We start from the raw sequence: 15,705 nt of genomic DNA, 5'->3' as shown, positions 1-15,705 counted from the left end.
ATTGCCCCGCCAGCAGAGTCTGCAGACCTCATGGTCAGGGGGCCCATGGGAGCGAGACCATAGTCCCAGATCCTTCTCTGTTAGCCTGTGCAGAGTTTCCTGGGGACCCAGAAACCCCACCACCACCTGCCCCACCTTGGATGCACCCTTTCTCCAGGACAGACTATGAGGACACCCCGCTCTTCTTCCTGGTGTGTCCCCTACAGCAGGTGGCGCCAGTGAGCCAAGTCAAGATGGGAAGACAAGGGCTGGTGGTGTCTGAAGAGCAGGACACATGGCCCCTTCTTCCCCAAGTGCCCAGTAGTCACAGAAATAAGGCCTCACGTACATGCTTTCCCAGGGAGCAGGGCTTTTTAAAAATTTTACGACCAATTTAGATATAAAAGTCTTTAATGGTGTAGGTGGACTAGTCAAATGCCTACTTAGAATATGTAACTTATTCATGTAGTTGTATTTCATATTTAAAGTTTATATATTATGTTTTAATTTTAAAATATTGCTATTTTCTGTCTTTAGCATATTATGAAGTTGAACCTGATAAAATTCCTATTTCTTTGGGGTCGAAAACGGTTGAATATAAGCAGTTTTATAAAGTGCATCCTAATATTTGCAGCATCTGTCTTCATCATCACTCACTCCACTATCTGAATCCCCTGTTCAGTTTACCAGAGTGTACAGGGCACTGCCATCCAGGTTTGCTGAGATACCGCCTTTTTTGAATGTGCTGTTCTCTTTGGATATTCCCTTGCAAGCTATGGCATGATGTTGCTCTGGGTTGGCATGACTTTGCATAGGCAAGACTTTGATTTACATTCGTAGGATTTTGCACTACATTAGGACCCTTGGCCATTTCCTTCACTTACCCTGCTGGTGTGGACCCCCAGTCTCTGGGTATAGCCACTTACCAGATTACTTTTCTTTCTTTTTTTTTTTTTGAATTTTATTTTATTCATTTATTTTTTATACAGCAGGTTCTTATTAGTTATCTATCTTATACATATTAGTGTATATATGTCAATCCCAATCTCCCAATTCATCCCACCATCACCATCCCCGCCAGCGCCCCGCTTTTCCCCCTTGGTGTCCATACGTTTGTTCTCTACATCTGGGTCTCTACTTCTGCCTTGAAAACCAGTTCATCTGTACCATTTTTCTAGATTCCACATATATGCGTTAATATACAATATTTGTTTTTCTCTTTCTGACTTGCTTCACTCTGTATGACAGTCTCTAGGTCCATCCATGTCTCTACAAATGACCCAATTTCGTTACTTTTTATGGCCGAGTAATATTCCATTGCATATATGTACCACATCTTCTTTAACCATTCATCTGTCAGTGGGCATTTAGGTTGCTTCCATGACCTGGCTATTGTAAATACTGCTGCAATGAACACTGGGGTGCATGTGTCATTTTGAATTACAGTTTTCTCTGGGTTTATGCCCAGTAGTGGGATTGCTGGGTCATATGGTAATTCTATTTTTAGTTTTTAAGGAACCTCCATACTGTTCTCCATAGTGGCTGTATCAATTTGCACTCCCATCAACAGTGCAAGAGGGTTCCCTTTTCTCCACACCCTCTCCAGCATTTGTTGTTTGTAGATTTGCTGATGATGCCCATTCTAACTGGTGTGAGGTGATACGTCATTGTAGTTTTGATGTGCATTTCTCTAATAATTAGTGATGTTGAGCAGCTTTTCATGTGCCTCTTGGCCATATGTATGTCTTCTTTGGAGAAATGTCTATTTAGGTCTTCTACCCATTTTTTGATTGGGTTATTTGTTTTTTGTAAACTTGAGCTGCATATATATTTTGGAGATTAATCCTTTATCCGTTGATTCGTTTGCAAATATTTTCTCCCATTCTGAGGGTTGTCTTTTCATCTTGTCTATAGTTTCCTTTGCTGTGCAAAAGCTTTTAAGTTTCTTTAGGTCCCATTTGTTTATTTTTGTTTTTATTTCCATTATTCTAGGAGGTGGGTCAAAAAAGATCTTGCTGGGATTTATGTCAAAGAGTGTTCTTCCTATGTTTTCCTCTAAGAGTTTTATAGTGTCTGGTCTTACATTTAGATCTTTAATCCATTTTGAGTTTATTTTTGTGGATGCTGTTAGGGAGTGTTCTAATTTCATCCTTTTACATGTAGCTATCCAGTTTTCCCAGCACCACTTATTGAAGAGACTGTCTTTTCTCCATTGCATATCCTTGCCTCCTTTGTCATAGATTAGTTGACCATAGGTGTGTGGGTTTGTTTCTGGGCTTTCTATCCCGTTCCACTGATCTATATTTCTGTTTTTGTGCCAGTACCATATTGTCTTGATTACTGTAGGTTTGTAGTATAGTCTGAAGTCAGGGAGTCTGACTCCTCCAGCTCTGTTTTTTTCCCTCAAGATTGCTTTGGCTATTTGGGGTCTTCTGTGTCTCCATACAAATTTTAGGATTTTTTGTTCTAGTTCTGTAAAAAATGCCATTGGTAATTTGATAGGGATTGCATTGAATCTGTAGATTGCTTTGGGTCGTATAGTCATTTTCACAATATTGATTCTTCCAATCCAAGAACATGGTATATCTCGCCATCCATTTGTGTCATCTTTGATTTCTTTCATCAGTGTCTTATAATTTTCTGAGTACAGATCTTTTACTTCCTTAGGTAGGTTTATTCCTAGGTATTTTATTCTTTTCATTGCAATGGTGGATGGGATTGTTTCCTTAATTTCTCTTTCTGATCTTTCATTATTAGTGTATAGGGATGCAAGAGATTTCTGTGCATTAATTTTGTATCCTGCAACTTTACCAAATTCATTGATGAGCTCTAGTAGTTTTCTGGTGGCATCTTTAGGATTATCTATGTATATTACTATGTCATCTGCAAACAGTGACATTTTTACTTCTTCTTTTCCAATTTGGATTCTTTTCATTTCTTTTTCATCTCTGATTGCCATGGCTAGGACTTCCAAAACTATGTTGAATAATAGTGGCAACAGTGGACATCCTTGTCTTTTTCCTGATCTTAGAGGAAATGCTTTCAGTTTTTCACCATTGAGAATGATGTTTGCTGTGGGTTTGTCATATATGACCTTTATTATGTTGAGGTAGGTTCCCTCTATGCCCACTTTCTGGAGAGTTTTTATCATAAATAGGTGTTGAATTTTGTCAAAAGATTTTTCTGCACCTATTGCGATGATCATATGGTTTTTATTCTTCAATTTGTTACTATGGCATATCACATTGATTGATTTGAGTATATTGAAGAATCCTTGCGTCCCTGGGATAAATCCCACTTGATCACGGTGTATGATCCTTTTAATGTGCTGTTGGATTCTGTTTGCTAGTATTTTGTTGAGGATTTTTGCATCTATATTCATCAGTGATATTGGTCTGTAATATTCTTTTTTTGTAGTATCTTTGTCTGGTTTTGGTATCAGGGTGATGGTGACCTCATAGAATGTTTGGGAGTGTTCCTTCCTCTGCAGTTTTTTGGAAGAGTTTGAGAAGGATGGGTGTTAGCTCTTCTCTAAATGTTTGATAGAATTCATCTGTGAAGCCATATGGTCCAGGGCTTTTGTTTGTTGGAAGATTTTTAATCACAGTCTCAATTTTGTTACTTCTGATTGGTCTGTTCATATTTTCTATTTCTTCCTGGTTCAGTCTTGGAAGATTATACCTTTCTAAGAATTTGTCCATTTCTTCCTGGTTGTCCATTTTATTGGCATACAGTTGCTTGTAGTAGTCTCTCATGATGCTTGGTATTTCTGCGGTGTCTGTTGTAACTTCTCCTTTTTCATTTCTAATTTTATTGATTTGAGTCCTCTCCCTCTTTTTCTTGATGAGTCTGGCTAAAGGTTTATCCATTTTGTTTATCTTCTCAAAGAACCAGCTTTTAGTTTTATTGATCTTTGCTATTGTTTTCTTTGTTTCTATTTCATTTATTTCTGCTCTGATGTTTATGATTTCTTTTCTTCTACCAACGTTGGATTTTGTTTGTTCTTCTTTCTCTAGTTCCTTTAGGTGTAAAGTTAGATTGCTTTTTTGAGATTTTTCTTGTCTCTTTAGGTAAGATTTTATTGCTATAAACTTCCCTCTTAGAACTGCTTTTGCTGCATCCCATAGGTTTTGAATCATTGTCTTTTCGTTGTCATTTGTCTCCAGGTATTTTTTTATTTCCTCTTTGATTTCTTCAGTGATCTCTTGGTTACTTAGTAATGTATTGTTTAGCCTCCATGTGTTTGTATTTTTTACATTTTTTTCCCTGTAACTGATTTCTAATCTCATAGCATTGTGGTCAGAAAAGATGCTTGATATAATTTCAATTTTCTTAAACTTACTGAGGCTTGATTTTTGACCAAAGATGTGATCTATCCTGGAGAATATTCTGTGCGCACTTGAGAAGAAAGTGTAATCTGCTGTTTTTGGATGGAATGTCCTATAAATATCAATAAATATGTCTGGTCTATTGTTTCATTTAAAGCTTTTGTTTCCTTATTAATTTTCTGTGTGGATTATTTGTCCATTGGTGTAAGTGAGGTGTGAAAGTCCCCTACTATTATTGTGTTACTGTCGATTTCCTCTTTTATAGCTCTTAGCAGTTGCCTTATGTATTGAGGTGCTCCTATGTTGGTATATATTTATAATTGTTATATCCTTTTCTCGGGTTGATCCCTTGGTCATTATGTAGTGTCCTTCTTTGTCTCTTGTAATAGTCTTTATTTTAAAGTCTATTTTGTCTGATATGAGTATTGCTACTCCAGCTTTCTTTTGGTCTCCATTTGCATGGAATATCTTTTTCCATCCCCTCACTTTCAGTCTGTATGTGTTCCTAGGTCTGAAGTGGGTCTCTTGTAGACAGCATATATATGGGTCTTGTTTTTGTATCCATTCAGCAAGCCTGTGTCTTTTGGTTGGAGCATTTAATCCATTCATGTTTAAGGTAATTATTGGTATGTATGTGCCTATTACCATTTTCTTAATTGTTTTGGATTTGTTTTTGTAGGTCCTTTTCTTCTCTTGTTTTTCCCACTTAGAGAATTTTCTTTAGCATTTGTTGTACAGCTGGTTTGGTGGTGCTGAATTCTCTTAGCTTTTGCTTGTCTGTAAAGCTTTTGATTTCTTCATCTAATCTGAATGAGATCCTTGCCAGGTAGAGTAATCTTACTTGTAGGTTCTTCCCTTTCATCACTTTAAATATATTGTGCCACTCCCTTCTGGCTTGTAGAGTTACTGCTGAGAAATCAGCTGTTAACCTTATGGGAGTTCCCTTGTATGTTATTTGTCATTTTTCCCTTGTTGGTTTTAATAATTTTTCTTTGTCTTTAATTTTTGTCAATTTGATTACTATGTGTCTTGGCATGTTTCTCCTTGGGTTTATCCTGCCTGGGACTCTCTGTGCTTCCTGGACTTGGGTGGCTTTTTTCTTTCCCATGTTAGGGAAGTTTTCAACTATAACCTCTTCAAATATTTTCTCGGGTCCTTTCTCTCTCTTCTCCTTCTGTGACCCCTATAATGCAAATGTTGGTGCATTTAATGTTGTCCCAGAGGTCTCTTAGGCTGTCTTCATTTCTTTTCATTATTTTTTCTTTATTCTGTTCCATGGCAGTGATTTCCACCATTCTGTCATCTCAATCACTTATCCATTCGTCTGCCTCAGTTATTCTGCTATTGATTCCTTCCAGTGTATTTTTCATTTCAGTTATTGTATTGTTCATCTCTGTTTGCTTGTTCTTTATTTCTTCTAGGTCTTTGTTAAACATTTCTTGCATCTTCTTGATCTTTGCCTCCATTCTTTTTCCGAGGTCCTGGATCATCTTCACTATCATTATTCTGAATTCTTTTTCTGGAAGGTTGCCTATCTCCACTTCATTTAGTTGTTTTTCTGGAGTTTTATCTTGTTCCTTCATCTGGTACATAGTACTCTGCCTTTTCATTTTCTGTGAATGTGGTTTTCACTCTACAGGCTGCAGGATTGTAGTTCTTCTTGCTTCTGCTGTCTACCCTCTGGTGGATGAGGCTATCTAAGAGGCTTTTGAAAGCTTCCTGATAGGGGGGACTGGTGGTGGATAGAGCTGGTTGTTGCTCTGGTGGGCAGAGCTCAGTAAAACTTTAATCCACTTGTCTGCTGATGGGTGGGGCTGAGTTCCCTCCCTGTTGGTTGTTTGGCCTGAGGTGACCCAGCACTGGAGCCTACAGGCTCTTTGGTGGGGCTAATGGTGGACTCCAGGGAGTACTTCCCAGAACTTCTGGTGTCAGTGTCCTTGTCCCCGCAGTGAACCACAGCTGCCCCGCCACCTCTGCTGGAGACCTTCCAACACTAGCAGGTACGTCTGTTTCAGTCTCCTATGGGGTCACTGCTCCTTCCCCCTGGGTCCTGGTATGCACACTACTTTGTGTGTGCCCTCCAAGAGTGAAATCTCTTTTTCCCCCAGTCCTGTCGAAGTCCTGCAATCAAATCCCACTAGCCTTCAAAGTCTGATTCTCTGGGAATTCCTCCTCCCGTTGCCAGACCCCCAGGTTGGGAATCCTGACGGGCTCACAACCTTCACTCCAGTGGATGGACTTCTGTGGTATAATTGTTCTCCAGTTTGTGAGTCACCCACCCAGCAGTTATGGGATTTGATTTTATTGTGATTGTGCCCCTCCTACCGTCTCACTGTGGCTTCTCCTTTGTCTTTGGATGTGGGGTGTCTTTTTTGATGAGTTCCAGTGTCTTCCTGTCGATAATTGTTCCGCAATTAGTTGTGATTCCGGTGCTCTCACAAGAGGGAGTGAGTGCACGTCCTTCTACTCTGCCATCTTGAACCAATTCCTACCAGATTACTTTTCAAGAGATCTTTAAAAGTTTCTTACACCATCCTTCCTCATTTATGATTATGGTGTCCTACTTCCAGGAGAAGAGAGTTTAATTTCTTTGCGTCCCTTTTTCTTTTAACCCCCAAGTGATCTTGCTACAAATAATTGAGGGTATCCCTTACCCCGCCCCTGAACTATGAGAGGTTTTGTTGTTACTTAATTATAAGGCAACTTATTCTTTTCCAAGAATAATTTTGAGTGAAAGGCTTCATCTCTTGTATTTGAGCACACCTATCACCTGTATATAAACTCAGCAATTGGGGCTGCAGGTGGATGTCTGTTCTTGCTTATTACACATTTGTATACAAATACTTGACTACTTCATCGTAAGAAAAGAGAGCTCCTCACACTCTACACAGGACACAGGGGAGAAGTTCAGGGTAAGTCAGAGTTTCTCAGCTCTGGCTGCTTGTTGGAGTCACCTGGAGAGCTTTGAAAAATACTGATGCCCAGTGCATCCTCCAGGGATACTGATTGATTGGTCTGGGACATCAAGACCTTTCAACGCTCTCCAGGTAATCCCATGCAGCAGATCCCAACGTGAAGCCACTCCCTCCGAGACGCCCTCCAGGTGGAAGTCACGTTGCTATGACACTTGTCCCATGTTCCAGGTCTCCAGTTGGTGGGAACCTCCTCATGTGACATCATTCTTCCACTGCAGCACCCCTCAAATTTCCAAATGCTCCAGTACCAACTCCTGAGGTCTGGGGTGGAACCCAGAAATGTGCATTTATCATGCACGAAGGATTCTCAAGGCTGTGAGCAGCCCTTGATGGATTTATCCAGAAGATGGATATGGAGCCAGGCACACAACCTTGCCTGTCAGGGAGAGCCCATTCTGGTTTGAACATGCCAGGACTCTCAAGGAGGATGGTGGGGGTTGGCAGCGGAGGCGATGGGGCACTTGTGGTTTTCCTACCTCTTTCATGATTTGAAAAGACTGGGCCCCATCAGAGCACCATGCCCTCTGAGCTCTTTATCCTTCTAAAGTGAAAAAAATGTGATCCTGCTTGTTAGACTAGAAAGCAGAGGAATTCACCTGAGGCACAAAAGCCCCTTTGGGAGCGCAGATGATGGCCACTTCTCATGGATGAAAGGATCCACGCTGAGCCCGTGCAGGGTAACCCCTCACAGACCCCCAGGGAAGGCCCTTCCTCCAGCACAGGCCATGGTCAGACCCAAGGGGAAGAGAGAGGGAGGCACGTGATCCAGATGGCACCTGGCATCCTCACCACATGTGGCATTCAGAGGAAAGACCTTGCTCCCCTCTCGCTACCCTGAGGTGCCAGTGTTAACTCCAGCTGGGCTACTACACCTGTGATCTTTGCTTTATTAAAGTTTTGCAGAGTGCTCTCAGAACCCCGTAAATCATGGGTTGTGAGCATGCTGGGGGACCCCAGATGGAGAGAGTGTGCATGTGGACCAGGCTCTCTGGCTGGGAGGAGACCAACTTAATGGAGAGATGGTTCCAAGGGCTCCCCGGAAAACAAGCAAGGGCCGAGGGGCTAGCAAGCAGGATGAGGGAGTGGTGCTGGATACCTGGCAGGTTCCCTGTCAAACACTTTAAAGGAGCCCAAAGAGGAATGGGAAGAAGAGCAGGAGACAGAACACATAGTAAAGTCTTAGAAGGCCACTCACTGGGAATGCAGGATGGTCTGCTGAACTAAATACATTGGTTTGGTTTTAGCACACCCACATCTGCAAATGCTGGAAATGCCAAGAACTAGGGGTTGGGTGTCCAAATTAAAACTGTTAGCCCCAATATTAGTCCATGAGTCCGTTATGCAAGAAAGGTTGCACTTCTTCATTTTCTCTAACTTTACTTAATTCTGACCCCCGACCCTCCAGGCTTGTGGAAATTCAGCCCCATCATTATTGGGCTCCTCTCCACACCCAGGGCTGGACAAAGGCCCGGGAGCCTCACATGGCACAAAGTGCCAGGGAGAGCCCTGTGGCCATCAGGTCCAGTCCCTCCTGGGTGCCAGCAAGCCACCCTGCTCACTGGAGAATTTCAAAACCCAGATGGTTCTCTGCTTGGAACAGGCATGAGAGGGTGGGAGGTGAAATGCAACCAGCATAAACTAATATTTCAACAACTGTGTCTTAGCTCAGGCTGCTGTAACAAAATACCACAGGCTGGGTGGCTTAAACAACAAGACGTTTATTTCTCACAGTTCTGGAGGCTGAGAAGTTTGAGGTCAAGGTGCTGGCATATTTGGTTCTTGATGAGGGACAACTTCCTGGCTTGCAGATGGCTGACTTGTCATGTGTCCTCATGTGGTGGAGGGAGAGAACTCTGATCTCTCTTCTTCTTATAAGGACACTAATCTCATCATGGGGGCCCCACCCTCATGACCTCATTTAAACCCAATTACCTCCCAAAGGACCTACCTTCAAATGCCATCCCACTGGGGGTTAGGGCTTCAACATGTAAATGTTGGGGAGACACAAACATGCAGTCCCTAACATCTTGAAACAGTTTTCCATCAGGCAGCTGGTATGCAGCCAAGCCCTCTTGTCCTGCAATTATTTCAAGCACGTAGGAACGACATGCAGGGGCCTGGCCCAAGGGTGCTATGATGTGAGGCCATTGTCAAAGCCCCTCAGCCCGGGTTAGGCCCCTAGCTCAGCTGTCCTCAGCTCAGCTCTCCCTGTCTCTGGCAGTGCTCGTCGACCTGTGGGAAGGGCCTGCAGTCCCGTGTGGTGCAGTGCATGCACAAGGTCACCGGGCGCCATGGCAATGAGTGCCCAACCCTCTCCAAGCCGGCAGCCTACAAACAGTGCCACCAAGAAGTCTGCAATGACAAGATCAACGTGAACACCATCACTTCCCCTCGCCTCGGTGAGTGCCTCTGCTGGTCCCCAGCTCCTAGGGCTGCTGCATCCCCTGGCCAGCAAGTCCCCACTGGCAGTGGGAGTTCTATAAGCCAGAAAACCCCCTCCTTGGGGCTTATTTGAGTTCTGGAGAGGCTAACGTGTCAGTTTTGTAGAGGATCTGAGGTTTCAGAGATGGAATTTCATCCTTGTCATGAAAAAGCTGTTTGTTTACTGTGGTCTCAAACACTTGAGCCCCTCTGCCAACAAATGAGGAACACGGGAGAATGTTCCTCAAGTGTTTAGGGATTCCTGTGCATGAAGGAGGCAAAGGGAGGTGCATCCTTCAGGAAATGAAGGATCTGGGGGTGTCATTCATGAAATCTTGGTGATGTGTGCATGGAATGTTCCTCAAGCTAATGCTTGAGAAGAAAACAGAGGTGTTGACAGGTTGGAGTCTTTAATTCGGCAGGGAGCTTTTGTGTGAGCAGCTTGGACCCGAGTGTTCCAAACCCAGCCCTTTACCAGGCCACATCCCCGGCCAGTGGTGGCACAAAAAGAAGAATATCTAGCACTGATCTGATGATTCTATTGAGCAGAGTTTCTGCTTTTCCAATTAGAAATTCCTAGGGAACTTTTTCCCCACCCAATGCCCCTTTCCCTAATGCTAGAATGCCACCAACATGAAGGGGATTTCCAAGCAGCTTCACTGGGAGGGTCTTTGAGCTTGCAGAGGTGTACACCAGGCTTTTGCATGCCCTCAGGCTGGACCATCTCTCTGCACCACCAAGTGCCTGAAGGAGATTCAGGCCACCTGCTTGTGCTGTGACCTTGTGCTTTTGTGGGCCCTTTGATATCCACTGCCCTGTGCCATTCTGTTTTATCAATGCCAACAGATAATGTCCTCTGCCATAAAATAACAGTACACACCACTTAGCTCAGAAGCGGTGGGGCAGTGCCCTCGCCCTGAGGAGGCAGCCAGACCACTGAACTCTGCCAAGTGGTCAGGTTGGACCCAGAGTATGTCCCTTGTAAAAGAAAGCCACATCCACAGTGGCCCTGGCAGGGGCATGATTTCCCTGGTCTGTGCAAGGCTCCAGTGTACACATGGGTAAGGGCAGCCCCGACTATATCAGAGTGCAGGCCATCTGTGTGTGCATGATGACGTCCCCTAGGCCACACATAACCTCTGGGCTTTCTCTCTCCACTGTCCCCTTAGCTGCTCTGACCTACAAATGCACACGGGACCAGTGGACAGTGTATTGCAGGGTCATCCGAGAAAAGAACCTCTGCCAGGACATGCGGTGGTACCAGCGCTGCTGCCAGACATGCAGGGACTTCTATGCGAACAAGATGCGCCAGCCACTGCCGCCACCAAGTTCATGACAGGCGGCCAGTGGTCCCGCGATGCTCCGACATGAGGTCTGAGTCCTGACGACATGGCTAGTTGAAAGCCCACCCACCTGAGAGCACACCAGTCCTGCGGCTGGGACCCCCAAAGCACACCGCGGCTCACCCAGGAGGCTGTCCCAAGAATCCAATTGCTTAGAACCTGAGAGTGGACTTGACGTTTGCTTAGTGCTTTTATACTTAATATATTGTTAACAGCCACTGGATGGCTTTCTACGGTAAGGAAAAAATAGGCATGAGTCACAAAATAATTGTAATTTCTAAGGTTCCACGTACCTCAAAGGGAACACCTCTGACAGAAATCGTCAAGAGAGACGTCACAGGCGCCCCTGTCTTGGATGTATCGGGGGAGGGGGAGGATATCCAAAAACTGAGACGTTTTACTTTAAAGCAGGCTTTATTCTGAAAGCCCGTGACACCCTGGATGGAAGGAGGCTTCTCTGGAGAGGCTGGGCTGCTGGAGCCCCCTTGACACCACAAGGACCAGCACTTGGCCCCTCCACCCTGTCAGGGAACGTGCTCTCTAGATCGCGGCTTTTCCTTGGAGGTCTTGTCCCTGAGAGTCTGAGTCTGTGTGAACTAAAAAGGAAGCTAGGGCTGTGTAGTTCTGCATACCACCTACGTGGGGGAGAACATTCCAGAAGGGCTTGGGTTTGGGGACGTATCTAGTTTTCAGATCTCTGTTGTCCCCCACACAGGGAAACAGAAGAGCCTCTCTTCAAGGTGCTGTGAGAGGAGGCACGTGCTAATTTTGGCCTTGGGATTGCTTCCTGGCATAGAGGTGAGCTCAGGGCAGCTTTGGGAGGGGTGGAGGGGCTCCCCCTCTGCTTCTGGGGACCTCTGCTCTAGCCAGTACTTCATAAAGCTTTGCACCTTAGAGATGGCTTCCCATTGACCTTGGCCATCTATCTGAAGTTGATTCTTCTTAGAACCTCTGAAGACTCAGGCTCAGGCCTGGCGCTTCACCCTGGCACGGGGCAGGTTTCCTCCAGGACTGCTCAGCCTAGTGCCAGGATGGGTGGAGGAGTGGCCCCTGGCCACGATGGCCACATACGCACCCAGCCTTTCCGTGGCCCAGACCTTGCAATGTTCGTCATTGTCATGCTGTCGTTGTTGACCCGTCTTAGTGGGGCAAGAATGACACTCAGAAAATCCGGAAGAAGGTATTTGCCTCCTACAGACACCTCACCCCTCAAAACAGAACTGTGCCCTCTCTGGAGCCCAGGGAGATGAAAAGAGTGTCCTCTGTGAAAGCACAGAAGATGGTACGACCCTGCCTGCCCGGGAGCTGGGAGGAGGGGACCCGACATGCTGAGAGGTCTGGTCTGCTGACCAACTTGGTGGGCCTTTGATGGGTGCTTATATTCAAGGACTTTATCATGAGAAACCCACCCTCTCCTCCCTTATTTCAGAGGGGATCTTACTTAGGCTAATCTCCATGGGATCATCTCCCAGTGCTTCTTGATTTACTGGTGCTGTGTTTATGTATCTGTGTTTGAGTTTTTGATGTCACAACTTTAGAGTCAGCTTAAATCAGAAAGAAAATGAAACACTCTGCCACCCCAAGCCCGTCTTATGGGCTGTGTTTTGGTTTGTGATTTTTTACTGCCCCAGAGGCAGAAAAGTGGTAGGGATGGCAGGGAATCTATTCAATTCCACTTGAATCTGTGAGAAGTGTTGAGAAAACTCCTTAGGTGTTCTGTGGAAAGACCCCAGAGGGTACCAGGCTGGGGCAGCTCACCTGCAAGGTAACCTCCAACGGCTGCCCAGGGCCTGTGCAGAACGCTGTCCTCCCTGCTCCGGCTTGGCCGCGAGCAGACTCCCCAGGCCCCTCAAAGTCTTGGGGAGCTAGGGCTCAGTCTTCCCCCAGCCCCAAATGGGCTGTACTTTACCACAGATGAACAGAAAGCTCTCAGCCTTGGGGGCTGAGGAGCAGAGTCGGGGCAGCAAGCTAAGGAAGCCGGGGCAGCCTTGCTTACTGTCTGCATGGGAACCATGGGCCCACCTGAGCTGGGCAAGCATGTGCACATGCCCAGAGGCGAGCCCGTTGCCTGGTGCCTCTGAATCTCCCCCCTGGCCACCTTGACGGTATCAACTGGACGCCCCTGGCAAGGGCCCCACACCCTCAGAATGCAAATGACTGATTCAGTTATTGTTAAACATCCCTTTGGTTCCCCAAAGTTTAGGTCTTTCTGAGCTCTTTTAGCTCATGCTGGCACTGTCACTCTGAAATTCACCAGCCCGCCTTCTGTTCACGGCACAAGCAATGATCAGTTTCAGTGAAGCCATCATAGCACTCTTGCTCCACTTTGTACAGAAGACAATGAAACCCTGTCATTACAACAGTGATGTTTCTTTATGGTTAACAATACCCTGTACTGTCACTCAAGTACTGTACCTTTTTGGTTGCACAAATGTGTTACTAACTACAGAGTCTCACAATCTTATGGTGCTATTTTCATTGGTGCAAATGAAACCCTCTCAGTTGACCATGGCTTGATATTATCAGAACACAGGGAAAGATCCTCAATGGCAGTAATATCATTGCTTTGTTCTCTTTTCTTCATTTCAGAGTCAAATGTATATATTTTCCATTAGCTAACTTACATTACGTACTGTACCCATGGTATTTTTGTTTTACTTTTTGGTGCTGGTTTGAAAGAAAAGAAAAAAAAAAAGAACAGAAGACAAACATTGGACACCACTGTAAATGAAAAATTAAGCATTTCATTGGAAGTGAGTTGAATATGTTTAATAAAATGTTCTTCCATAACAATTTTAAGCTGTCTGTGAAGTAAAAGACAAAAACCAGTCCTCGAGGGCTGACAGAGGGAGGCTGTGTCCTTTTCTTCTGCAGTGGTCACACCACTTGCCTGGGACTTGGCTGCAAGGAACTGCAGCCTGCCGACCACAGCTGTGGACAGTGTCAAAGGTCGCTGGTAAATGCAGTTCTGGCGGGTGGCTGCATCTCCCCAAGTGAGTGCTAACAAATCATTCAGTCCTGGGCCTCATCCCTGTGTGGTTGCAAAACCCTGGGTGGGGACATGAAAGTGTGACAGCTGTACAGTGAGTCTGTGAGTCTGATACAGAGCAGCTACCTCACTGGTGGAGCTGCCCAGGCTCCATGGGGGTGCAGTGACCCCTCTGCAGGGGACCCCTATCATGCCAGAATGGGTACCTGCTCTCTACAACCTTGCCTCTTCAAGCTTCAGCCCCCACCCCAATCCTGCTGGCAGCCCAACAGCTTCGCCACTCCTGCAGGTGTGAGCCAGACCTGGCCCTTCCTACCTCCCAGTCTGGGGACACAGCAAGGGCTCCACACCATCATAATGGGGACCACTGCAGCCATTTGGACCCCATCTGGGCCTGACATGGAGCAGGGATGTCACAGCTCCTGCTCTTGGAGGGGGTTGTCTCCTCCCAGTGTCAAGGGGAAAGAGCTCCCCACCCAAGAACTTGGAGGTTCATTAGACAGAGCGCCTCTTTTTAATGTTGGAGCAACACCCAGAAATTTCACAAAATAAAGACCATTTGTTTAATCGACGACCTACTGCCCATGGCCCCCTGGTTACCAAGAAACCTGTAGTTTGTGTTAATTCCCAAGAACCATCAGCCACCTGCCTCTGGGACCCATTAGAACCCTTTCCTTGCTCTGGGAGTTCTGATCTCTCTTCTGGGTTAACTTCTAACAGCCCTGATGCTATGTGATTTCTTTATAAGCTGCTTGGATTCCAGTTTGTTAGACGAAATTGACAAGCAATCAATCAGCAAGTGTTGAGTGAGCTTCTATTAGGAACCAAGCACTACCTGGAGCCACTGAGAACACAAATGGACAAAAGACCTGCTCTGGAGCCCACAGCCCCTCAGACAAGCCTGGAGTCCTGGACAACAGAGAATGAGTGAGAGCTGCAGGAACTCCAAAAAAGAAAGGTCAGGACTTCCCTTGTGGGTCTGTTGATTGCCCTCTGGATACAGGCTAGAAGGCTCGGCATTGGAATCCTTTACAGTGACGCTCGCCCTCTGCAAAGGGTTTTGGCAAAAGCCCCTATGTTTCTACTTCTACACAATTCTGCCTGCATCTATGTCCTCCTTCTCTGTCTGACAACTGACCCCATCCTCATGGAAGGCCAGCCCTCACACCTTTAATTCATCCCCCATTGCTTCTCTACACTCTGTCTCTATCTCCAAACTTTCATTAACTCTCCAGACCTCTCCCCTGGCTTTTGCCCCCTGCACTGCACTGACACTGTTCTTGACAGGTCACCAGTGACCTTCTGGGTATCATTTGCACACATTTTAGGGTCCTATTCTCCACTTCTCAGCAGCCCTCTCCTTTGGGACATCCTCTTCTCCTGACTTCTCCTCCTTCTCCTTCCTAGCTCCCCTTCCTCTGGCAGCTCTCTAGATGACAGAGTGCTCCAGAGCTAAGCCCTACACCCCCTTCTCTCTCTATACTTTCTCAAGTATATAGGCTTGGGAATGTATACTCAAGCTCAAGGCTTGAGTCTGGCTCAAGGCTTGAGCCAGACTCAAGGCTTTTAAAACCATGTGTATTCTGGTATCTCCAAAATTAACCTCTTCAGTCCTGGCCTCTCTCTCGACCTCCGTATTCATACATGACCTCTCCACATGCACAGTCAAT

The 15,705-nt window shown here is 45.5% G+C and overlaps 1 protein-coding gene across 1 annotated transcript in view; it reads left to right on the top strand.

Annotated features, from left to right (window-relative positions):
* ADAMTS17 (ADAM metallopeptidase with thrombospondin type 1 motif 17) overlaps window positions 1-13,746 on the top strand; it is a 346,933-nt gene extending 333,187 nt beyond the window's left edge. Inside the window, exons 22-23 of the mRNA XM_036844635.1 lie at window positions 9,504-9,681; window positions 10,873-13,746. Coding sequence (XP_036700530.1) covers window positions 9,504-9,681; window positions 10,873-11,039 — 345 coding nt within the window. The 3' untranslated portion in view covers window positions 11,040-13,746. The remainder of the gene's footprint in view (window positions 1-9,503; window positions 9,682-10,872) is intronic.
* The last annotated feature ends 1,959 nt before the right edge of the window (window positions 13,747-15,705 follow it).

This window comes from Balaenoptera musculus, chromosome 2 (genome assembly GCF_009873245.2).
Source record: "Balaenoptera musculus isolate JJ_BM4_2016_0621 chromosome 2, mBalMus1.pri.v3, whole genome shotgun sequence".
NCBI lineage: Eukaryota > Metazoa > Chordata > Mammalia > Artiodactyla > Balaenopteridae > Balaenoptera > Balaenoptera musculus.
This window is presented reverse-complemented; position numbering and strand designations above follow the sequence as displayed.